This window comes from Opisthocomus hoazin, chromosome 4, assembly GCF_030867145.1.
Source record: "Opisthocomus hoazin isolate bOpiHoa1 chromosome 4, bOpiHoa1.hap1, whole genome shotgun sequence".
NCBI classification, from domain to species: Eukaryota; Metazoa; Chordata; class Aves; order Opisthocomiformes; family Opisthocomidae; genus Opisthocomus; species Opisthocomus hoazin.
This window is the reverse complement of record NC_134417.1, coordinates 11,413,915-11,439,797: the sequence shown is the minus strand read 5'-3', so window position 1 is coordinate 11,439,797 and position 25,883 is coordinate 11,413,915. Positions and strand designations below refer to the sequence as shown.

The window sequence follows — 25,883 nt, the reverse complement described above, 5'->3', positions numbered from 1 at the left end:
GTTCGCAGTATCCTTCAGGGAGTGCTTTTGGGCGTCAAGTAGAAGCTGATACAGGCTTGTTCTGTAGTTGTCCGTTTCCTCCATTTGTTTCACAGATATGGAAAAGTGTCAGTCACTTCTTGTTGGCTTTTCCACGAGAAGAAAGGTAAAGGCTTCACTGCAAGCTGACAGGTGGTTTTTGTACCTTGTGTTCCTGTGGAACCTCGCCAAGTAATACGTTGGCTGTACATTAGCTGGAGTGTTTGTAATAGGTATGTTAAGTCTTCAGAAATTAATTCTAGTTGCTGTCCTGAATAGTGATGAAGACAACTGTTAATGGTAATGAAATAGTATTCTTGAGTCTTGGAAAACACTATGCGTGGTAATAACAGTTAGATGCCAGTGCTGTTAAATGTCTTCAGAAGATACATTGTGGGCTTACTTAAAATGCTGACTCTTAATATTCATCCTCAGTCAAAAGAGTCTGCTTATGAGGAGAGCATCTGCAGACCAGTGCTTTGGCATCATTACAACTAGGAATATGGGGTTGTGAAACATTAACTAAAATGGCTTGTTTACAGAAAACTTTATGCTAGAAGAGGACCTGAACTTAAAATTCTTACATCGCAAAGCCTGTCAACTGAAGCGTGGAGGTCTGATGTACAGTTGTAGCACTTTCTTGTTGTAGATGTGGGGTGAATGCTCAATGCAGTTGAGGAAATAGTCTAAAAATGTGACAGGAGTGCACCTGGTGCATTCTGCTAATCTGCTGGGTTGTGCATCTCCTTTGAATTTAGGTATCTGAAGAGGGGGAAGAATAGGCCAAATGCTGGGATTGAGGCCTGCAGACGGAGGGACAAGTCTGAGAACAGTTCAAATTTAGGAACCTCAGGGCTCTGTTTGTCATTCTAGCATGTGAAAGACACAGTTGTGACCCACTAAAAAGAATTCCCTACTGAACTAACTGGACACATGGTATTGTGTGGCTTCAGATACTTGCAGTGAGACAAGTTAATGTTCTGATGTTAAGGGTCAGTCAAATCATGAAACAGCATTGCATTTAAAGGCAAATAGGGAGTTGTATGGTAACACATTACACAATAAGAAACACAGTTAAGTTGAGAGGTTTTGGTATAGAAGTTAACTCTGGACATGATCTTCACAAATGCCTTACAGCATACGACAACTGCCATTTTATTCTTCTATGTAGCTGAAAATATCATGTGTATGACAACACACTGTGCTGTGTAACTTCTAAGCACAGACTGCTCAATGTGGCTGGCTGACCCAGACAAATCAACATTAAACTGAAGTTTCCCTAGACAGCACCAGGATTGCCCATGTGATGTTTTCTTCAGCTAACTCTTGCAATGTTTTGTGGAGGAGCCCACATACTGGTGCGAGGTGAGAAGGCGTGTGGCTGGCCTAGCAGACCTCGAGAGTGAGCACTGCTCCTTGCAGAATGCAACCAGCTGGCGTACATGTTCTTCATAGTATGAGTTGATGCAGTAGATGTATGGCACCCATTTCATAGTATGACTTACCAATTTGGCATTAATAGCCAAGTTCAACCTTGGCTGACCTTTGTACAGGAGGGCACACTACTCCATCTTCTCAGAAAAGGCACAAAACCTGTATCCTTGTTGATGTTTATGAAGAGGCATTTTTTTTCACTTGATGTTTGAACACAAATAAATAAAGCGAGAATGCACAACAGCATTTGGCACTGTGGTAGACTTCAGCTAGATCCCCCAGGTAGTGCGGGAACCGTGGTCAGCTTTCAGCCTGGTTAACACGAGGCTCATTGTCTTGCATCTGCGGTGCACTCTGCAGAGAATGCTACCACTTAATCACCTCCTAAACCTGACTAATCTGACTGTACCAGCAAGCTGGCATAATTTTCAGCTATAGCAGGCTTTTTCTGTTCCGTTGTAAAACTTCTTGTGCTCTAAAGTACAAGAAGTTGTAGACTGAAGGTGTCATGTATTACTTAAATACTTTAAACCTTTCTGTTAGTGGGAATATTTACTATGATTACAGAATCACAGAATGGTAGGGGTTGGAAGGGACCTCTGTGGGTCATCTAGTCCAACGCCCCTGCCGAAGCAGGGTCACCTACAGCAGGCTGCAGAGGACCTTGTCCAGGTGGGTCTTGAATATCTCCAGAGAAGGAGACTCCACAACCTCCCTGGGCAGCAGATTAAGGAGTTACAAGAGAAATAATTATGAAGGAAAACTCAGCTTCTGAGGAGTAGGGTTTACAGCTTTCTCGATTTCCCAGTCATCAAGACTAATAGCTACAAGGTTCATTGAACAACTGTATTTTGTGGGATTGTGTACTTTGTGCTCTTCTCATATTTTTTCAAGTTCCTAAGCATAAGGTAGGAAAAAACCAAGGTAAAGACAATGATTTGCTAATTCTACTTTCTGCTTTTGCTGTTTATTGCTCTGTTGGACCTCTTAGTGGGAAGAACATGAAGAACTTTCACAAGGTACTTTTGACTCCTGTGATGTGGGGATTAGGATGGGAAGCAATTCTTCTGCCTAATTTATATTTTTTATTTGATTCCTGGAGTTTATTTAAAGTATTTCTGGCATGCGAACCAGGGGCTTTTAGTACTAGATTGTGTCCTTACAGTGTAACAGGACTGAATGTGAGCTGGCAAAATCCTGAGCACTGATACTTTTTTTTATTATTATTTTTTTTTTTTTGGTGCTGTGCGGGTGTGTTGATGATATACATGTTTCTTTTGGCATTGTACTAAGTGTGCGAGGTAATGGTTTCTATAATAACAATTTAAGTGCCTGGTTTCTTGTGGCCTACAGTAAAATAGAATCATTTAAGATCCTTCCCCCCCCCCCCCCCCCCCCCCCACTTTCAATTCTGTAGGCTCTTTCAGAGGAATAGACAATTATAGTCAAGTGTTGTCTGGCTTTACTGACAATGCCAGGTCTTGAGAGTTGCTGTATCGGAGGCATTCAGATTTTAACTGAGCCTTAGTTATCTGCAGCTGAAATGTTTTAAACATTTTCATAGCAGACTTCTTGCTTACTGTGCTATAGATATAATAGATGCTGAATAAGCATGTAGACTATTGTGTTCTTACACTTTGGTTATTTTCCTTCTTGTAGCTTTTTTCACCTACAAAAACCTTTTTTACCAGATTCCACACAATTAGAAACAGTAAAACTGGATTTGCTGGTTGTGGTCCTGTTGCTATGCTCTCTGTATAGAAATACCAATTTAGCACAGCATACAAAAGTTACCTCGCTTCACTGAGGAGCTAGGTGAGGCTTGATCTTGAAATACCTCTGTTTTCAAGGACAGTAGCTAGGTGTTATGGTAGCCTACCATAAATAACTACCAAAATAGTGTCTGTAGACCTCTAGCAGTCACAAAGCAATTCCAAAAGTGGTAATACAAAGCCATCATATTGATTATTTATTTTAAAAATAATTGTGTACACTCATTAATCCTTCTGTCTCAAACAGCTTTTCACACTAGGTGAACTCTCATGAGCAAGAACTTCTTGCTTATATAGCTAGATCTCTTTTCCTGAATTACTGTGCATCTTTCTTTATGCAAATGGAAGCTGCATAGACATGACTGGATAAAGAAGCTGTTTTAAAAGCACACAAGTTACTTCTGTAATCTTACAGGTACTGCTGCTTATTCCTGAAACTGGCATTGTCATCTACCACAATAAGAGTTAAAATACTTAAATACTGTTGCTTTCTGTCAGGCTTTGGGTTTCATTAGTTAGTGGGTTTTTTCTTAATGCTGACAAATACAGGTTCTCCAAAATGGCATTTGTCTTGTCTCCTTAAAATAATTGTAGAATTCTGCTAGAAGAGAAGCATGTCATCATAGAAAAGTTTGGATTGGAAGGGATCTTTAAAGGTCACCTGCATGCTATACATACTGAAAACTGGTTGCTTGTATTGGGGATCTAAATGCTCTTGAGAACAATCTTGGTCCACATGCCTTTTAACTAAAAATTGTTTAAAGGTTTTTGTCTGAAGTTTTTGCTTAAACAATAGCATTTTACATTTGCCTCTTGAGACACGGCTGTCAGTCTTCATGCTATATGTCTTATGACTGTATCTCTCTCTTGTCTTTCAGTGAATGATAGTGTCTAGAAAGGGTATGTCCCTTCAGGAGAGAGGTGCCAATGTCCAACCAGCCTAATAACAATCCAGGGGGGTCACTGCGACGTTCACAGAGGAACACTGCTGGGGCCCAGCCGCAAGACGACGCAGTAGGAAGAAGGTATGTCTGTTACCTGTGAGTGTGTTTTAATACATAAAAGCAAAATCGATATGATTTAATTAGAGAATTAAGTTTTCCACCCTGCAATCCAAGCACTGAAACTTGTGTAAAATCTCTCTGCCCCTGAAATGCTATCTACTGTTACTGCATGGGGTGGAAACATGGCTAACTCACTATCATGCATATGCAGCTAGAATAGCAGTAGTAGATCTGTGGGGGAGAAAGTGTAACTGAGCTATATTCCACAACTCACAACTAGTAACAAATTATTTCTTTCTTGCTTTCCTCATAGTGAAAGTGGGGGGGGGGGTACAGAGGACCGGGAGACATGAATGGGAGAGGGAGACTCTGGTGTGTGATATCTAGGAAAGTCTGTGTCCGTGTTGGAGAAGACTGAGTAACTGGCACCTCTCTTTTCCCTTGCACTGCGTTTTAATCCTGTGAAGCTTTTGAATAATTCAAGAACAAAAGGTTTGCCATCCTTTAATATGCTTTTACTAGTGAGCACGTGGACCAAGTTATATTTTTTTCTGTAAGTGGCTGCCTCTACAATGCAGAACAAAGTCAGTCCTTGAAACTTTTCTGTGGATGCGAACTGTATAATTATTGCCATGTCCTTGGAGGAATTAAGAGTATTCATCTGGGTGAGTGAAGCCTGTGTAGATAAGTTTTCCTTTAATTGTGTTAAAATATTAGTCTAATGAAGAAAGGTTATGGTATCATGATGGCAGCATCAGTTTGTATTCTGCTTCCTCAGAGGTGTTACTGGTGCAGTTGTTTGAATATGTATATCTTAGGCTTGGGTTTTTTTTGGTGTAAGAATATTAAAATATTGCAGGTTAGTGGCACAAAATAAAAAGTTTTTTTGCTATGGAGGAATTGGGCTATAACATATAATGAAGATGAGATGTATTTCTTATTAGTCTAAAGTCTAAGAACAAGATCACTGTTGAATGGATGAAGGAGGCTACTAGGTGTTCTTCTAAGGAACCTTGGGAGGAGTAATTCAATCTGCAAAATGAAGCTTCACGTTTTCTAAACTACTCTCTTAAAAGCAGATGATAAACACAAGGCTTCTGTCCTGGCTTTCTGTAGCATAAGGAAGGGGAAGTAGTTGCCTTATGTAGCTTATTATTTTGCAAGCTACAATTGTTTTTGGAGAATACTCCTACTTTAACAGGCACGGTGAACCCTTCATTCCATTCTGTGTTATCTCTGTGTTTGAATGGGTGTTTAAGTTGGGTATTGCCCTACCAACTCTTCCTTTTACATTGAACTCGACCTGGGGTCAATAACCATCTCCCTAGAATAAAGAACTAGAGGCAAATTATTTGCGTGTGGGATGGGGGATTCTTCTTCAGATACCTACTGTTTATTCAGGTTTTTATAGCAGAATGTTAGGGAGAAGGTCTACACTGAGTCAGAAAAATGTAAAAATTTTTGGGGTAGCACTACTTTCTTACAAGAAAATTACTCATCCAGTGTCTTGGTTTATTGTGATCTGTTACTTATGCTATCACACAGTGATTCAAGATGCAACTTGAACTGGACTTCTTCCACCCCTCACCAAATTTGTGTCAGACTTCCCTGAGCAAGTGTATTGCACTCCTGAACTGTGTTAGACCTTTATTGGAACAGAAACTCTTTGCTTAAGGAAAGAGGATGGAAGCTTACAATTCTCTTGGAAAAAGTGGGCTCTTTAGAAGAGAACATCCCTCTGCCTTTCCATCTCTGAACAAGTATTTTTGGCTGGCAAAGATAAAATATAAAAAGGCCTGGATAAAGCATGGTGGTTAATGTAGTAAACTTTATAATGAATTCAGCTTCTCTTACTATCTTCTGTATCTCCTCTTTAGTAAGCTGCTGGGCAGAAATGGCTGTTGTACAAGGAACAATGTAAGACAAATCTGTTGAAAAATTTGTAGATGAAACAGAAAGAGCCAGGCTCTCGGATAACAGTCACTTTTTCTCTGGTTGCCTGTCTTTAGACACAAACCCTGGGACTCATCATTCCACACGTCTAGGGTGCAGTGGGATAGTATGTTCCAATTCTGCTGCTGAACAGTAGTACATAGGAGGGTCTAGAATTCATAACTTGATGTACCATTTTTGTTATGCCTTGCTGTACTCTGGTGATATATACTGCTTTGGCTGCTATATTAAAAACAAACAAACCCCTAAAACAAAAAAAAAACCACCCCTTTTCCCCCTAACCAAACACCCCTTTTTTTACATTAGTTTTGTTGGGACACTTGAGACACTAACTTATTTCCAGTCTTTCTTGCATTTGTAATCCGTAAAGTGAAACTCTGAAATTTCAGCTGTAAAATCATTTAACTAGAATGAACAAACTGCAGAAAGATCAGTTTCAAGAATATGCTTGTATTGTGCAAATAACTGTGAACTTAAGGTGTGTCTGTTAGTATTTTAGTTGGAGCTGGGAATGTTCCTTTGAAGTAAATCGGTCATCTTCACCTGCTGTGCTTTGGCTAATGTCATCGAATGGTCTTGGAGCACTTGAATTGCAATCTGTTTGAATGAAACTGAACTGGAAGTTGTGCTCTTGGAGAGCAGTTCATTCATCCTGGTCACTTGTGGTTGTAATCTGGTCTGCTTTGAAGTAGAAATCATTGAAATGCATAGATGGTGGACCTTCGTCCTTAGTGGCATGTATCTTGCTTTACAGAATTTTTCTTTTGTTGATCTGCACTACTTGTTGGTATAGTTGTACAGAGAATATATTCAGCCACTCTTAGATCCATGTGTTTCTTAAAAAAAAAAATACAGCCCCCCCCTCCCCCCCCGGCAAACCCCACACAAAGCGAAAAAACTAGTATTGCAGAGAGAATTAAACAGTTAGGTGAGTCTGTAGGGGGTTGTTGCTTAACACCTAAAATTAGCCACTAAGTTTATAAGCAAACTTAAGGGCCACACCTTCTAAAGTGTTGGAGAAGGTTATTTCACTTTGGTCATAGATGTGCAATCATAACCCTTCAAGCAAGGACAAGTTTTGATAGTGTCTGAACTTGTGTCCTTGATTACATTTCTGCTTTGTATAAATAGTTTTCTACATGCCAGAAATGAATCTGCTTCTTTCTTCAAGCTTTCTTGTGGCTAAGGTGCATGCACTTTCAAAATACAAATCGGGTGCCAAAAACTTGGAGAGTGTGTGCAGTTTGTCACTTGTACTGTGATTTCAGACTTTGAGGTGAAGTCCACTAATCTAATGTAAGCCAGTGGTTGTGTAGCCATGGGTAGTATAGCCAAATGGCTTTGTAATAGCCTTAACTTTGCCTCTGTCTCTTGTGCTCTGACTGGAGTGAACACTGCGATAGGAGGAAGGTGTTAAAAAGGAGAGAGGCTGGAGAATTATATCACTTCCAAGCTGAAATGCTAATGCGTATCTTTCTGTAGTATTTGATCCTTTCGCAGCTTAAAGGTCTTTTGTTAAAACTTTATCAGTTTAATTTGCTGAGCAGTTACTCTTCACTGCTATGAAGACTTCGGAAATTCCAAACTCCTCCAAACTCCTCTCTGGTCTAGTATGGAAAACAAATGCAGAACCTTCCTCCTGTGACGTCTAATACTGGCCGATTTGGCCGACAGTGCAAACCCATTTTCCTGTGGATTGGGCTTATTTGCTGTTACCCTAATAACATGGATACTTGCAGTCAAAATGAATGGGGGAAGCCTGTGATGTGCTCTGCTGGAGTTTTGCTAGCAGTTTCACACTCAACGCAGTAACTTAATAGGAGCTTTGAGTGTTTGATTTTTACAGTTGCATTTGTTTAAAAAACAAACCAACCAACAATGATGCTAGGCTCGCAGACAGTGCAGAAAGATTGTTGCAGCACAAGTTGGAAGTGAACTTAGCTTCTAGGATGTGTGCTTTTCTCTGAAAGAAGCAAAGGATCTGTATTTGAAAACATGTATAAACTGGTGAACTGTTTTGTTCCCCCCCTGCCTATGAACATAATCAAACTGTCCTTGGAGAAGTTGGACTAATGTGACTCTTCACTTTCTGTTGTCAGTAGTGATGTTGAAGTACCTTTTGTGCTTTGGATGACTTTGTGCTCTTATGGATATTATAGTTCTTACTGGCATTACTACCAGACTGAAAAGTATTCGATGTTATGCTCCTGATTTAGAACTACTGTTACAATGGCACCTTCCTAATAGTACCGCATGAACCCTTGTCTGAGCTCTCTCTTCCAGCACTTTCTATTGAAGCATGACTCTTTGCAGGTTTGTAAGGAAGCAATAATGATACTAAAGCTTCACTTTGCAGCAGTAAACAAAAGAGGAGTGGGAAGCAGATGCATTGAGAGCGCTCTTTTCGTGGGGGCAGGAGGAGGGGGTGGAAGGTACTTACTGTTGCTTTCTTAACTGTCTGCACTGTCACCATGTGTGTTGAAGAATTGTGCCCTGGTGGCTGAAGTTACCAGTGATGCCATAGTATTTATGTTGAATGGGAGCAATTTGGAGTGGTGCTGTCATGCACACAATAAGATCTTTTCTGCAAGTGGTGCAGTTGGCTGTTCCTTTCAGTTGTGAGCAGTGTTTCAGTATATTGATATGGAGTGATGGAAGTGGTCCTATGTACTAGAACTATTTAATAGTGCTGCTGCAAAAACTTTTTTTTTAGTGGTGTGAAATGACAGTGATGCTTTTAGTCTGCTTATTTTTACTCTTCTGAAATCTTTAGGAGCAGCAGTACTTGAGTAGGATATCAGTTTGACATAAATAACTGCTATGCTATTGCAGTTGTGTGTGAAAGTATGATACTTTGTACAAATTTTAACTTTTTGCAATAAAATATATACACGTTCTTGTATATTTGGCATTGAAGGCTAAATGATATATCCTTGTTAGCTGCACAGAGGACATTGGTTTAAGCAGAATCTGGAAAACACTTTGGACTGACATTTTTCAAATACTAAAGCAAGAAAAATGCTTTTGTCAGTGACACTGCTTTTGTTCTGAGCAGGATTTATTTTTGGACCAATCTTGGTAGTGTGTTAACTGTTAACATCTTACCTGAGACTTGTGTAAAAACTAAATGTTTGAATTGGTGAGGAAGACAGGTAGAGTACTTCTGAGGAGAGAAAGTAAGTTATTGTTTTTTTTCTTTACACAGCTGATTTCATGTTTGCTATTATTGCTTTTTTATCTCACTTTTGACAGAAGTAAAAGGGTATTTAGTTTTGTAGACTTGATATTTGGAAGCATTTAATACCTCACAGCTGTTGAACACGACTTACATGAAACACTTTGTTTATCGATGAACTTCAAAAGGTATGTTTTTTTTATATGCATGGAATAACTCTTTAAGGACAGGTTCTAGTTGGTTGTTTATTACGGTTTTGCTAAGGAAGGCTAAGGGCTGGCAGTTTCCACGAGATTATTCGTGTAAATACTGCAAACTAAATGGTGGGTCACTTGTCAACTACTGTATGTGTGTCACTCTAAACTGAGTGTCTGTCTGTGAATGAATGATATGTATTATCGGACAGCTTTGTCCAGTGGAGTGGAGCCTTTGAGTGGGTTATGGAACTGTCTTGAAGTTGGGGGGGGGGGGGAAGCGGGGCAAAACCCTAAAACAACACTGGAAGGTGCAGCAAGCACTCAGTCTTCCTGGACCTGCCCCTGCAAATGGCAATGGACAAACACCAGCTCACAAATACTTACCTTATTTTTCATCATTAATGAGGAACTTGGCCTCTCAAAATACTTGTTGGTAGAATGTGTGTTTAAGTGAAGCTTCTGAATGAATGATACGTTAATGGAAAAGTATGAAGAGCTTGTAACTGGATGAGTTAAAGTTAAAAACCATGAATTAACGGGCAAAAGTACAGGTAGCTTACAACCTTCAACGAGGTTCAGTCTTCCAACTGCCCGTGTGCCTTTCACAGCACTCAGTTCTCCAAGCATTGCTCTTTTTCTTCATGGCTCAGCAGACTGTTCTGTCTACTGTTGCATGTAAGTTAACTTCTAATGATACCTTAAGCAAGCTGTCACAACCTTAAGTTGGGACAATGATACTTCTTAGCTGGTATATGGTTAAAGTTTTTTTAACTTAATCCTTCAGTCTCCAAATTGTCACTCTGCTTGCCGTCATATAAATCGTAGAGAAGGGGAGTTAATGCTCGTTTTAACTGACATGCTACTGCATGTACAGTTGCTATTGTTCTTGCATACCTTCTTTTTGCAACACACACAAGGTGAATGATTAAACTCAAAGAATGGGAAATGAGAGCACAGTGGGTCTTTAAAAATAAAATTTAAAAAAGTCCTCATCAGTTTTGACTCCTCATTTGTTATGTTTCTAGTGTAACCTTTCTGCTCTGGCTTTGGGTATTATTTTGACTGACAGTTTGGTGGGTAAAGAAAATAAAGCAAATGCAAATAGTCTGCACAATACTGTATTTGTGATACCCAGGGTATAGTTGTAGCTTTATTGGTCCACATGAATTGGACATTGGTACGAAATTATGTTTGTAAAACTTGAAAGAACATGAAGGGTTGAAAGGGGGAAGCCTGGAAGAAGTGGAAACTCTTCAGTGCATGATAGAAGTACTTGTTTTGATTTCTTGCTTTAGCCATATTTTAGCTGAAAAGATCTTCATTTATTTGTGTTCTGTGAATACTTAAAGCATTAAGTTGAATCTAGTTCTAATCAAAGCAAAACAAAAATCTTTAAGGGAAAATAACCTTTTAAAATATACTTCAAAATAAATGAACTCTGATCAGTTAGCTTACATAAAAAATGAGATTACTGCCAAGTATGAATTATGTAAGAACTTCTGTTACTCCCCTAGTAGGGAATATTAAATTTCAGGCCTTAATCTTTTGTTAGAAAAAGGAAAATACGAACATTTCAGATCAGATGAAACATTCCCAAGTTTACCTTGATGGAGTTTGCTATTGTGAGCTAAAGATCTGTTTTATTTCACTTGCTTTTGATAGTAAAAATTATTTCTTCTGGTATGAGAAATAAAAACAAATTAGTGGAGTGTGGCGAAGATGCTGTTAATTTTTTCAGACTATTATGCTCTTAGAAAGATGAACCACAGAAAATTTTTGTATGAGTGCTGTCTAGGGTAATTCATCTGTTTGAGTGACTAAATGAGAACCCTTCCTCTGTTTTCTTCTGAAGTAAAGTTACCAAGAAAAACAGTAATATTACTGAAGTTTTACTATTTCGACTTTAAGCAAATTATCATGTGGTTATTACTTAGGTGATTAGACTTGGTACTTTTTTCCTTCTAAGATTTATGTTTTTAAGTTTGTATTTAAATCCTTTAGAGGATGGTGAAACTTTGCTGCTAGATGGCTAGCATTTGGTTTGAAGAAGTTACCTGAAAGCTTGTGGAACTCTTCTACCTCTTCCACTTACTCTTTTGGCCTAAACTTTTTGATGTTTGGGGTCATGAGTTGGGTTTGGGGTCATGGGTTGGAGCTAGGACACTTAAATCCGAAGTCTTCATTTTTGCTTTTCCTCCATATGACTCAAAGTTGTTTGCGTAGCTCGACTCAAAGGACTAGATAACCTAAGTTAATAGCATATAAGCATATAATAAGCAGTTCTTGAACTTTGAAACATTGCCTCTTCCAGCATTAATACTAAGCTAGCTTGAGGTTTCATAAAGACTAGTGGTGCTTGGGGTTTCTGTGTAGGTAGGATATAAGCAGTAGAATTTTCTTGGTGACAGCTGAGTCAAAATTGTGTGTTTTATCTAGGGAAGTACAAGTGAGATGTCTCTTGCCTTAGCAACTGTTTATACTATGCTGTTTTAAGTGCTGGTGAGCTCTCGCTTCTGAGTCTGCAGATGGTAATTCTCATTGGTTTTGAAAATAGACATGCAGTATGTGACTTAAGACTTAGATCATACTATATCATAGATAAATTTTTTGTTGTCTAGTCAGAGACTGTATAAGAAACCATTTACTGTGTGCAGCTGAAAGCTGCTTGGAAGACCACTTGTAGCTTATCAATGTGAAACTCATTCCTTTCTCTGACGTCATAGGTTTCCTGTCTCATCTGACTGCCTTCATTGGTACCATGCATTTCTTCATTCCTCTTCAGCTGTTACCTAACAGCTCTCAGTCCTTTGAATTGGTGGATCTGCAGCCAGAAAGTAACTGGCAGGGCTGAGCTTTCCTACCGAGTGGAGCTGGTTGCATTTGCATTCCAAGCATTTGGCTTTCTTATACTGAAGAGCAACATACAGACTTGTAAACATTTGTAACCGGATAAAGTCTTAATGCATGGAATCTTGAGATTGAGTATATATCTGTTTCTGAGAATGTCTTTCACAGGTGGTCTAGTCTTGTGCCTTACTGTGCTAGTTTAATCCTGAAGTGAATAATTCAGTAATCTTGCACACCAAAAAAGTTTTAATTGATCTGCACAGCTCAGGTGTGAGAAGATGTTTTATTCATTTAAAATGACTAAATAATTGCGTGCTTTACGAAATGGTTACACTGGTAATGATTTGTAACTGCACCAGCTGATTTGTTTGAAATACTGCTTTAATGTTAGGGGTTGATATGGAAAGGTTTGAAGCTGTAAAGTAATAGTTGTAAATGGCCCCCAAAGTAAATAATCATTCCACCTACAGGCTTGTATCTGTATCTTGGAATCCTGATAGCTTTCTGTTTTGACTTTCTGCTGACAGGTCACATTTAGGGCAGGCAAAACGTAAGGCACATAGCCCTCCTGAGAGTAGAAAATCTAATTCAAAGACACCCAAAGTGCAGTCTAATACTACTTCTGAGCAGTCCAAGGGACACTTTTCTAAAAGGTAATTGCGCTTCATATTCGTATGTTAACAAGTGTTATCTGCACTTCACAACTGTGTATAATATATCTAGTTATAGAGAGTTCCTATAAAATGTATGACTAATGGATTTTTAACTAATCTAGGTATTGCATTCAGTGATGTGTTTGTGTTTCGCATTCTGCTTGTGTTTTGCTTTTCTAATTCACCAACTAAGAGCATTCCATCAGTGATGGGGAGGAAATGATTTCTGCATAACTAGTCCTGGAATACTTGCAAGGTCTTTCTCCCCTTTTCTCACTTCGTGGTGGGGGAAGATTCCCCAAGGAGTTCTGAGCAATGTCCAATATTAATTGAAATGCGAAATAATCTAAAATATGCCTTGTGTTCAGGGTAATCATCTCAGTGATGCTTTGTCTGCTCTCCACACACTTGTGCTGTGTATGCACTCAAACAGTTTTCTGTCATGTAGAAGTGAATTTTGCCATTTTTGTGATTCGTTATCTTAATTTCAAGATTGATGAGAAACTATCATTAAGAGCCTTTGTTGAACTAGAATCCAGTTATGACTAGTTATGCATTACTGAAAGCTCCTTACTCTCTTGTGGAACTTATATTCTCAAACATTCAGATAATAGCTTTATGGCTTGAATTTTTTTCTTTCTAATGAGTTTGACATATCTATTAAAAAAACCAAATAGTAAAATCTGTCCAAGCTACCTCATATCTGCCTCTTTAAAAAAGCAGTGTACTGCGCTTTTATTTTGTAATTTATTTTAGTTTTCTTGCTAGCAAAGATGTGCAATATGATTGTTCTCATAGAAGCATGTGTTTTTTTTCTCCTTGCAGTGTAAACTTAATATTATCAACAGTGTTTCTTACCTTGTAGTTTCCTTTATTATTAGAGAATGCTGATACTTACCTTGCAAAACTGTTGCAACTGTCAGGTTTCTTGAGTTCAACACTAATGCTGTTCCTGCTTACTTCTGCAGAGGCTGTAGTTCATCTGCTGTTTTAATACCACAACGAGAAGACCCAGAGAGAGTCAATACTTCAGAAAAGCAAAAAACAGGGCAAGTGCCTAAGAAAGACAATTCTCGAGGAGTTAAACGCAGTGCTAGTCCAGATTACAGGAGGACCAATTCTCCTAGCTCTGCTAAAAAACCCAAAGCACTTCAACACGCTGAAACTTCCTTGGAAACTAACAAGCCACATACTAAATCTAAGAGAAGACACTTAGATCAAGAGCAGCCGAAGTCTACACAATTGCCATCAACAAGCAAGGCTCACACCAGAAAGGGTGGAGCTGCTGGTAGCTCCCGAGGTCAGAAAAGGAAAAGGACAGAGAATCTGTCCTGTATAAAGAGTGGTTCAGCAGTTGAATCAACTGGCGCTGAAGAGAAGGCAGCAAAACTCTCCAAGCTGGCTTCAAAATCGGTGACCTCAGCCAAAGCTGGGTGTAGCACCATCACTGATTCTTCTTCTTCAGCTTCCACGTCGTCCTCCTCTTCTGCCGTTGCCTCTGCTTCTACTGTTCCTCAGGGTGCCAGAGTGAAACAGGGAAAGGACCAGAATAAGGCTAGACGTTCCCGTTCTGCATCCAGCCCCAGTCCAAGAAGGAGTAGCAGGGACAAAGAACCAAGTAAAACAGGTGGCTCTTCGAAGTTTGACTGGGCTGCTCGATTCAGCCCAAAAGTCAGTCTCCCTAAAACAAAACTGTCTCTACCAGGCTCTTCCAAGCCAGAGACATCAAAACCTGGACCTTCGGGACTACAGGCTAAACTAGCAAGTAAGTTGCTCTTTTGTGAAAGAGTAAGCATGTATGTTTTAATATCAGGTCTTCTAAACAAATACTTCTATTGTTTTCAGGCTTCTTGGGATCTTCTTGGAGAAATAAACTTTTAGTGTGTTCTACTGAACTTTTAATTAAAGCTGTGACTGAAACTATATACAGCTAAAGGAAATGATTGAAGTACAGTCAGTGTTCTATAAGTTTAAGTTGCTTCTGTCTTGCAAATCAATTTTAAAAATAAAATATATGCAAAATAATTGGATGTTGTGATGGGGACATACAAGTTATAAGACTCTTTTGATTACATTCCTCCTGCCACATTTTTTTCTCATTTTCTTAAGCTTTCTGTTCCAAAGTGGGAATGATAAATGCTGAAAAACAAGTAGATAATATGTGGTTTCTAGTTTCAAGAACAAGAGAATTTTTCCTTACTGTGAGAATCTCTGATGTTACTTTAAGAACAGTAATCTTGTTTAAACCTAGTGTACCTAGTGCATAGGACATGAGTCAATTTCTTTTAAATGGTTGCTACAAAATAAGTCCTCTCTCTGGTGCTGAGTTTGAATATCGGGTGTCGTTCTTGGACATTGTCACTAAGAAATATAGGCTGTCTCCAGGCAGAGCACCTGCTTGCTACTGTGCAGATATGCTTGTAGCTCTGCTGCCTTGAACAAAACTTTTTTGAAATGCATGATGCTGTCTTTGTATACTGTATGATTTACTTAGAGCATGTATTCCCTAGAACTTGATACAAGAAGTTGGATGCCTAAGCTTGCTTACTGTTCCTTTACCTAGACATGATCACAAGTAGCCTGTTCCAACTGAGGCATGTCTATAGCGGATACTAATGCAGAAAATATGTGGAATAAACAAGAGCAACTGGATGTCTTCCTGTATAATCAAAATAGATTTAATTGACCTAACAGGCTTGTTTTGGATAACTTGCATGACTGGAGCATTGATTCTGGAATGACCTAACCTAATTGAGGAAGAATGGTATTGGAAAGAGGGAGAGGAGTTACTTTCTCTACAGCAAGGTTTTATCTAGCTGCTGCATGGTTCTAGACTTACTAAGTGATGAATTCTGGAGTAAAAACTCTGGATTAGCATAGGATGGAGTGAGGGGGAAGTGGGTAGGAATCAGGCAAGAAAGGGACTGACCAGCATGTTCTTAAGTCTGTCCTTGTTACAGGCAACATTTTAGCAGTAAAGAAAAGCAACAAGGAGGAGAAAGAATTTACCTCCAACAAGTGAACAATGAGAAAATGAAGGCAGAGGGTAATTTATTTGACAAGTTACAAAACTTCAGCAAGGAGTGAGACAAGGAAGGGTGGGATAGCACAATGTAAGGGAGGAGGTGGGGGCTGTTGAGTAGCTTGAAAAACAGTGTTGAGAATGTGAGCCTAAACTGTCTCTGCAAAGAATTCACTGAGAAAGCCAGCTTGATGACCTGAAAGTCATCTTTTGCAAAAAAACTTCAGTTGAACTAAGACATTCAAGTATATGTCACAAAACCAAATTGGTATGGACTGTAGCTATGTGTGTGTGTGTATAAAAGTCACTGGTAAGGTGCACAAAGCATGGTGAGAGACATTTCTAGACTCGGTAGAGGTTAAAGTTACTTTCTGTAGATGGCATCCCAGTTTGGGTGCACAAAATACTAACAGGCGATACTAGGAAGTCTGAAATTCTATTTAACTGTAGATTACAGAAATACTTATTCCACTGGTTATTATGTGGAATATCATTGATCAGAGTAAGTGATTATATTCAATATCACTAAGAGCAAGAACTCTACCTACAACAGAAGTGTTAAACTTTATGATATTTTCAAACAGTCTGTCTTTCAAATAGTGCATTAGAGCTCTGACAGCAGATTGAAGTGATCTTGGAATCAGTAGTAACTTGTTAGCTTAGCCCTTTTTTTTAAATAAAAAAAAGGAAAACTAGTCTGTCAAACAGCTTCACTAACTTGAAAAAATTTGGACAAATTTAGAATATTTTAACAAAATACACATTTTTAGACAATGCTGACAAGTGTCAAGAAAATGTTAATAAATAAACCTCCAGGGTAGGTTTTTAAGGAAAAATAGATAAGTTTGAACTTATATTCTGTAGCATAAGGGAGCAGAAATAGGTGATTTTTCACACAAACATTAGGACTTCTGAAGGTTTCTAAAGCAGTAAGGCAAACAGATTAAATTGAGATGCGCAGCCCCTCTGCCTCAAAGCATGTCTTTAGAAGTCATAGTAATCCTGTGTAGAAAGTGAAAGCTAGAACTCAATTGGCCTGTACAGGGGTATAATATGAAACAGGTGTTTCAAGAAGTTAGAAATAGTGCTTATAGAACTAGTGGGAGATAAACAAAAAACAAACATAACTCTGTAAGGAGCTGCAAAAACTTCAGGAAGGATGATGGGAGGAGTGGTCCTAGGAAGAAGAGTGGGAGGAGAGGAGAGATTATTCTGGCCCACATATGGTCAGTCAAGTCTATATAAATACAGTGCTGTTCACTTCTGGGTGTTGCAGTTCAGGAAGCAGAAGAGGAATTACTAGTAGTTGTGATCTTTGAAGGAAAGACTATAAGAGCTGAGCTGGCTTACTCTAGTGAAGAGAAAATGAGGAGAGACATGGTTGCTATCTTTGCAGAAGCTTTTTGCACATTGGAGGGGAATACCCTGAGGTTTCTTGTGAAGTCCTCACTGGAAAATTAATGGGTATTAAGTGCAGCCAAGGTGTGAATTTCAGAGTCTTCAGTCTGTATAACTGAGCAGTGACATCACTGAATGACAGCTATAGGATTTGTTGGAAGAGGAAAAACAGGCTAAAGTTCTTCACCTCTGTTTTTGTAGCTAAATATTTCTTAGGGTGGTGGGGAGGAAGCAAGTTTCTTGTCTTGCTGTCTTGATTTGACTATTTTGACATCCCTTTTAAGCTCTGTATTTTGCAAGGGCTTTTTAAATGTTGCAAATCGCATCATCTCCCTGGCTGTGTAATAATATATAATGAAGCTTAATCGAGTCTCCTTTATTAGGGAGGTCTCTACTGACCTCTATGTAGTGTCTTGTGGCCCTTAAGTAGGGAGAAGCTGGCAATGATGGCTGGGACAGTGCTGAGACCAGAGTGACTTAGGGTAGCTGTCTCTGACTGAGAAGACTGTACCTAATACTTTTAAGATTTGGGGGGCTGGAGAGGTTATTGGGAGACTCTGAAAAGCCACGTGAAGGTGAGCATGGAATGTGAGTGGTGAATAATTCCTGGCTTCAAGGGATTTGGCAGAGGTGAGGGAGAAAAGAATCTGAAAATAGCTCTTAATTGGTTTGTTTGGGATTGTGGGCGACAGTGCTGTCTGTGTGATGGTCGTTAGAGCCTTGGAGTTGTGGACTTGAGGTTGAGGAAATAAGATGCCTGGCTTGGAGATACTTGGTTTCATTTTGGTGATGGGCTGTGTGGGGCTGTAATCAAGAGCTGGGGATGACTGGGTTGGTGCTGAGGGAGGGGAGTAGCGGAGTACTAGAATGACAGGAGGTTGTCTTGTCTTCCCCTGCCACACCTAGTTTTATGCTGTCTTTGTTGTGTGAGGAGGAGAGGAGCCAGTTTGAAGTCTAAACTTTCAGCCCTAGCAAGTAAATCTCTACTCTTCTATCTGAACTGCAAATAAAGGGCTTTCCAGGTTACAGACTGTGAAAGTTTGACGAACTCTTGTTTTGGCTTGGGTAATACACAAAGAATTAAAATAAGTGAATGCAGTACAGCTGCATTCAGAACTTGTTTCTTTCATGCAACAAAAAACGCATTTAAAAAAAAGTGCCAGCCAGTAGAAACACTTAAATATGAAGATGTTCCTAAGTTTTCCCTCTGACCCCCCATTTGATCTGTTAGGCTGCGCTGCTTCAGGTTTAGCCTGTTTGGGTCTGTTTTCCTTCAGTCATTAACATGAGTGGCATGCAAATAGGATGATGTCAGGGCGTAAGCAATATATCTGTTTGCCATAAGGAAACATATGCATCTGCTTTAATTCTGAGGCTTACATCTGAAGTCTTTGCAGTTGCTGAATATCAACTGCTTAAACCTAATTTTGTTTTGGTTTCCTGAAAGTCCATCTCTGTTCACAACTCTTACTAGCTCTTTGAAACCCATCTCTTCATAGCTCTGTATATTACAGCAGTCGTGCTGAAGAAACAACTTCTGGAGATAAACATCAAACCAATACCTCTGAAAGCCCTCGCTGTTTGTGTGTGGCAGTACGACTGGTGCCTGCCTTGTTCAGGCAGTCACAGGGCATCTCTAATACCATCTCTTTGAATGCTGGTTGTGCCGTATTTACCAGTGAAGACTTGGGGCTGTCAGTCTCCAGCAGCTTCTGTAGATACATGGCTAACTCTCTCTCAGTTGGGAGGCCATACTGGCTGTGTGTTAAGGGGGAGACAAATTTTGACGACCATGCAAGTGAAAGGAAGAAGGTTCAGTCCTATGCTGAAGAAATTAAGTCGTGAGTTTATGGTGTTGGGAAGACTCAGAGGATTTGCATAAGGTGCTGGTGGTAAGATTGACTTAAGAAGCCTGCTTAAACAATGAACTTTGAGGGCAGAGAGTGGTATTGAACAGCAGGAAGGGAACAAGCTCTGAGAAGTCTTTCATTGCTTCCTTTTTAGCCTTTGAAGTTACTAGAGGGAGGTGGAAGCTCATATGTGTCCTGGTAGATACATCAGAGGTAGAGAAATAAAGGCTTGGGAAAAGAGAAACATGCAAAAAGGGCTGACAAATGGAACATTTGTCCTCAGCTGCAGGAGAAATTGAGCTCAGCTCTTCTGGATGCTCAGATGTGATGTATATTGCAGCTCATCCACTAAGCAGTAACTGGGTAACTCGTGATGTTCTCTAAAACCCTCTTACGGAGGTAATTCAGTTTAAAGAGAGAGCTCTTCTAGTCTAACTAGACTTGGTACCTCTTATGGAAAAGGGTACCTATTTCACAGCTTCATTGCTTGACTGCTTCATGGTGTCTGCGTTCATCTGACCTATGTTAAGCAAGCTCAGTTCACCAAACTGGCAGAATGCTAAGGGGACAAGAAAGCATGTCAGGTTTGCACTTTGTGCATCTTGGGGTTGTTCTGGGGACAGTAAGACATGAGTGGGTGTACCATGCTGTTAAACAACAGTAAGCTGTTAAACCAGCTCTGCTGTTTTGTGAAACCTTTTGCCCTTAGCAGAAGCCCTATTTTGATAAAAGCTAAGTCAGTCTTTCTTCCCTTACAGTGGATGTGTAGTGTCTCATTGCTAGCCTATTACTAAGCTGATATGAAGTTACTTAAGACTTAGGTCTGACTACCTGAAAATGAGTACATGCAGATTTGAAGTAACAAGTAGTGCGCTGACATAAAGAATTAAAATGTACTTGTGTATTTTTCCAGTGAACTCTACTGTAACAGGGTGATTAACTTATTCTTCTAAATGTAGAGCGAAAGTACATCTCCCTTAGAATTTCACCATACTGCTAGAGGTATGGAGTAGCCTACTTTTCCATATATGCAATATGAACTCAGAGTGCTAAAGACATTTTATCTGTGGAGTAATACAGTGCTATACCTAGTGTCAGTAAAAGCATGCCTTTTCTATTGTAAAATACAACTAGCTATGAGGAGTTTTGTATCTGTGCACTTCTAGTGCTTGAGAAGCCTAGATAGCTGTAGCATGGGATCCTGCTACAACTGTTTCAAACTGGTTTTGTCTTGTATCTCTATTTTATAGACATCTGCAAGTGTCTTACGTGGTGACTCCAACCCTGTTTACATATAGTATTTCTGTTGTTGTAACTTCAACTTAAATTTTTGGTTTGAAAGCATACGTAGTAGAAATGCCACTGCTTTTTTTGATTATCTGAAGAAGTTACTTATTTTGTCCTATATGTACAGACCATCTGAAAATTCAAGGGTCTGGCCTGCTTCAGTTCAGTGCTTGATGGCTGTTAAATACAGAACCTTATTGTTAAGGTTGCCAAATTTCTGGAGTCATTAAGCCAGGTGTGTAGTAAATACACAAATACCAGGTTAACTTTCATCTGTATGGAACTGAACTGCATCCAGCGTTGTGTTCCTGGGTCAAATACAGTATAGTATTTGAAAGGACAGCCTATTGACCGGGTCAGTAATAGCTTTTGAGATCACTTTTCTGGTAAATATCCAGTCAGAAGTGGCATAGTTATCACTTCATCCTGCAGTACCGCACTTGGCATTCTTGCATTATTTTAGGATGAAGGAAATTGACAGGAGCCAGTTTGATAGGTGCTGTGCTCAAAAACATTGCACATCTGAATGTTTTATTTCTGCTTTGTTGCCAGGAGAGGGAGCAGTGATCTTTCTCATCTTTTCGTCTGCTGTAGTAATAGTATATTTAAATTGAATGTTATGAGGTTCTCTTTGTTTTACTTATTTATTGTGTGTGGGGGTGGGACACAGACTAAAATGTAAAGCTGGGGCTAATCAGGATTTTTAGATTTCAGCACTTTAATTATTAGCCTTCTGGTTTGGAAGCTGTTATGAGATATTTCAGCCTTATAGTAAGCTTGCTCACCATCTGAGAATGTTGTATCACGTGGGTGTTTTGTATGTTTTAAGATTTACCTGATTCTGCAGTGGGATGTGTTATCAGAACAATGGCTTCATAACCTAGAGCAAATTAACATCAGTTGGTTCAGTCTTCAACAGTACAAATACTTCTAAATTAAAAATTTGAACTCCTTTTCCAAAGTTGAGAAGATGCTCTTGCTTATTTGCCTCAAGGAAGGTCTTATGACAGTGTTGAGGGTTGAAGGGATGTAGTTGAAATGGGAGCACGAATAATACATACGAGAGATCTCAACACTGGCAGTACTTGACTCCTGGAGGGAGAGCATGGTTTTGATTTAAGGCAGTTAAGCCATACTAATGTGAATAAAACTGATGAAAAATTATGATTTAGCTAGTGAAGAAGACTAAGTTTATGCTGCACAGGTTTACTCAGAGGTGGAGTAAACAGATGCAACCACCACTGCCCTGGCCCCCAGTGTAATTTCTTTTTCTCTCTTTATCTAAAACTAAAGCATTTTCTTTTAAGTGTTTTGAACACCAACATGTGGAAGTAACAAACTTGTCTCCCATAATGTGATACCTGTTTAACATGAGACACTTATGAACTCTTCCATAACTGTAGTGCATAGCTTAGGAAAAGGCGTCTAGGTAACAACTTGGAGTTTAGTATTACTTAACTGAAAATAATGAGCAAAAGTAAATATCTGAACCTTTCTTTTGTTAGTACAGCAGTTCAGTGTAAGGTAACTGAAAGCTGGTGTGGGCTTATTGTGATTCTTATGTATAAGCTGTTCTTCTACATGAGTTTTCTGTATGCGGAAGTTTCATTTCTTTATACAACTGTTATGTGTTTAAAGACTGATTTACTCTCAATTCTTTACATGTTGCATAGGTCTACGAAAATCTACAAAGAAGCGCAGTGAATCGCCACCTGCTGAGCTCCCCAGTTTGCGGCGGAGCACACGGCAAAAGACCACGGGCTCCTGTGCTAGCACCAGGTAAAACTGAAGATAATGAAACCTGATTACTGCAGTGGGTTGATACTAATGTCACTTTCAGGCATGAGAACTGGCCTTCTCTGTATCTTAATTTGCTACTGTAGAAGTAGCTGTAACTTTTCAGGACGGCTGGATTACTCTGTATACCAGTGTCATGGATAGCACATAGAATTTGTCACCATCAGACCTTCAGTAAGTCACTCAGCTGTGGGGTTGGAGGGAAAGAAACAAAGTCAGTATTACAAATTTAAGTAATCTTTTCCTGAGGGATGTGTTCTTTTTTAAAAAGATACTAAATGCTGAGAGAGTACTAAACTACTGTTCGTCATGAATAATAAGTTAGATTACTATTTTTGAGAATAAAAGGCTTCATAGTACCACACAGGAGTTTGTTTTAATAGTGTACATTGGTGAGCTGACTCAGCTTGTCAGCAGCTGCATCTGAACGATACTACAGATACCCAAGTGCTTAATATACCTTCTGATGGAGGGGGAAGTTAGTCCTGAATTAATAATTTTAAGCGGCTGGTAGATTAAATGGAAGGGGACAGTAAATGTGCCCTGTGATGCAAAAAAAAAAAAATTTTGTAGTTGGACATATTCTGAAGCTAGACTTGCAATGCTTTAACAAGCTTTCCTTTTTTTTTTTTTCTTACACCTATACTACATTTAGTCCTTCCAGCACAACTTCTTTTCTCTTTTCTGTGCCGGAAGAAAAGCTTCTGAAGTCTGATTCTGTTGTCAAGTGTGCATTTGAATTTGACTGTAGGCTTCTATATTTGTAGTGGTGATGACAGTAGTGTTAAAAAAAAAAAAAAAAGGCAAATTTAAAAAGGCTCTTGCCCTCAGACTTTTTCTGGCACTGAAAACCAAGATGAGCATCAGAGTTCTTTGTGCTTTCAGTAGTTCAGAACTTCCTTTAAAGATAGTTACTGTGTCATTGCAGTTCTCCAATGTGTATGTGATTTGTAACTAACAGTCACTTTAATCTTGCTGGTTTTGACTGTTATATTTTAGTAGACTGCCTTGTCTTGAAGGTTATAATGTAAGGACCTAGCTGTAATGCATGAGTATAAACAAATCACTGCCATGGTGCAGGTTAAGGAGGGTAAAAAAGGTGGGTAATTTTGAGAAGACTGAGTCTTAAGCAAATCTGTTAGTTTGCTACTTTGTGGTAGTGATCTACATAAATGTTGTGTGGGCTTAAGTAGTTTCACATTAATAAATCTCTTAGTTCATAAGGTCTGAAACTGTTTTTTTGAATCTTTAGTCGGCGAGGCTCTGGCCTGGGCAAAAGAGGAGCAGCTGAAGCTCGCCGACAGGAGAAGATGGCTGATCCTGACAACAACCAGGATGGAGTTAACTCTTCAGCTGCACGTACAGATGAGGCTCCCCAGGGAGCTGCAGGTAGGAAGAAATTCCAACTGAAGCATTTTTTGTATTGTTGGTGCTATAAACTTATTTACATTAAAAAATAATTAAATAGATTAAGTTCTAAGGAGAAATTATTTAAGCTGGTACAGATGGTAAATAATTCTGGAAAGCTTTTGAGTGAGGGGGACCTTTATTTTTGTATGTGATCTCTTGGATATCTGGTACACGTTTCAGTTATGCTTTTTTGTAGTCTCCAAACTATGTCCAAGAAAGTAGACTTTAGTCTTCAGGCATCTACCTTTTTTAAAAAAAAAGAAAAACAAACTTCAGCTGATGCTACGTAAATTACTGTGCTGCCAACTGAAGAGACACCGAACTCTTCAGAATACAGTAGGCATGCATTTATCTGTAAAAGCTCTTTTGTAACTACTCATAAGTATTCTACAAGTTTTCTATTGAAATGGCAAGCGTGTTGCTACTGGAGAAATTTGTAACCAAGTTAAATATTCTTACTTCCACAGTCCTATTCAAAAGTACTTAATTTTATCATCTGGTCCTAATGAGTAGTGAGTTCAAAGGAGCTTTCCAGCCATTGGGCTGGATTGTAGAAAATCTCAAATGTTCTCTGCTTAAAGCTGGCTATATCAGTACCAAAAGTAAAAATTAATGGAAACTAAGTACAGCATAACACCTAAAAAAGGCATAAATTTACTAAGGATACAGGTGAATCTGTCTGAAAGGTAATGTGCTTATCTAGTTGGGGTTTTGTGTTGTGACGTGTGTCGTGTGTGTCGTCGTCCCCCCCCCCCCCATTCTTTTGTGTTGGTGTAGCCTCTCCAGCTTTTGGAAAGTATTAGATCTGTAGATGGTCTATTTAAAATGACAATCGTACAGAAGTATAATGATGGCAACGTTAAATGCAGAGCACTCTTCTGTTGGGGACGTTTTTCTTGATGTTGGAATTGTTGTGAATTTCGTAGCTTTAAAGGCTCTTTAACTTGCATTAATCTCTATTTTATTTCTTTAGCTTCTAGTTCTGTTGCTGGGGCTGTAGGTATGACAACCTCTGGAGAGAGTGAGTCAGATGATTCTGAGATGGGAAGACTACAAGGTATAAAAGTTATTATGAACTTACCACTTATTTTTTTTGTTCGCAGCCTATAAATAGCCATACCTACCCAAATTCTGTATTAATGTAGTAGGAAGGGTGTATTTTGTTTCTCTGTCTGTAAATGTGTTGCTTTGCTTATTGTAGTTCTGAGGTATGGAGTTACAAGCTTTAATTCACTAAAGATGCAAGAATTTGGAAGTCATGTCTGGAGGGAGTGGCATAGTGTCCTTACTCGTTTACATGATGTGTAATACACTACTGTTGAAGATTTTTCAGGAGGAGGTGTGGGGAGAGAGTAGATAACTCAGTCCTACTAAGTGTGTAAGCTCAAATATGGAAAGAAGTCTTGCAAGGATGTTTTCAGTTGACAGGCCAGGTTAGGCCTGCTGTTACTCTGCCTGCTTCTGGAAAACTTTTTTTTGTGCGCGCTTGTTATTGATACCCATGTAGCTGTGAGCTTTGACGAAACAAAATCTAAATGTTCTTGAAATGCTTGCTTTTGTGCTTGGACTGAAGGATTCAGGTCTCAAAACCTGAGAGTACAGACAGGTAGAAACTCAGTTTCCATGTCCTGCAACTGTTCAGTAATTTTGCTGCTACATTGCAAGGAGTTCCAAGATCATGATCTGCCTTGCAAATAACAGGTTTTGGTTAGGATATTTAATGTGGAAATGAGTGCTGTGTCACTACCAGTTCACTTGCTTATGCATTGAGAGTATTGAACTAATTTTTTTTTTTTTACTATTGGTCATTGTTGTGACGATCAGCAGTAGTCATGCTTGCTACAGTAAAAGTCAGAATCGCCCACTTAGTCTATCTTAAGACTACTGAAAAGTGTTCAAAAACAAAACCAAAAAACCGCTAATATCTAGCAGAGTTCTTCCCTCTCCTGATCATCAACAAATAAAACTGTGAACCTTTTTCAGTGTACTTTTTTTGGATTAATAGTGCCACTCAGTTCCTGAAAATGTGACGATAAGCTTAACCTGTTTAATATAGTTAAGAGTTC

At 39.1% G+C, this 25,883-nt stretch overlaps 1 protein-coding gene across 6 annotated transcripts in view; it reads left to right on the top strand.

Moving 5' to 3' along the window:
• Positions 1-25,883, top strand: part of TRIP12 (thyroid hormone receptor interactor 12) — an 81,808-nt gene that overhangs the window by 23,879 nt on the left and 32,046 nt on the right. For 4 of the 6 annotated variants that reach the window (XM_075417959.1, XM_075417958.1, XM_075417956.1 and 1 more), the window contains exons 2-7: positions 4,103-4,249; positions 12,928-13,053; positions 14,022-14,818; positions 22,284-22,389; positions 23,660-23,796; positions 24,791-24,874. In XM_075417959.1, coding sequence (XP_075274074.1) covers positions 4,152-4,249; positions 12,928-13,053; positions 14,022-14,818; positions 22,284-22,389; positions 23,660-23,796; positions 24,791-24,874 — 1,348 coding nt within the window. In that variant the 5' untranslated portion in view covers positions 4,103-4,151. The remainder of the gene's footprint in view (positions 1-4,102; positions 4,250-12,927; positions 13,054-14,021; positions 14,819-22,283; positions 22,390-23,659; positions 23,797-24,790; positions 24,875-25,883) is intronic. The other 2 variants (XM_075417961.1, XM_075417960.1) reach the window with 1 other exon arrangement.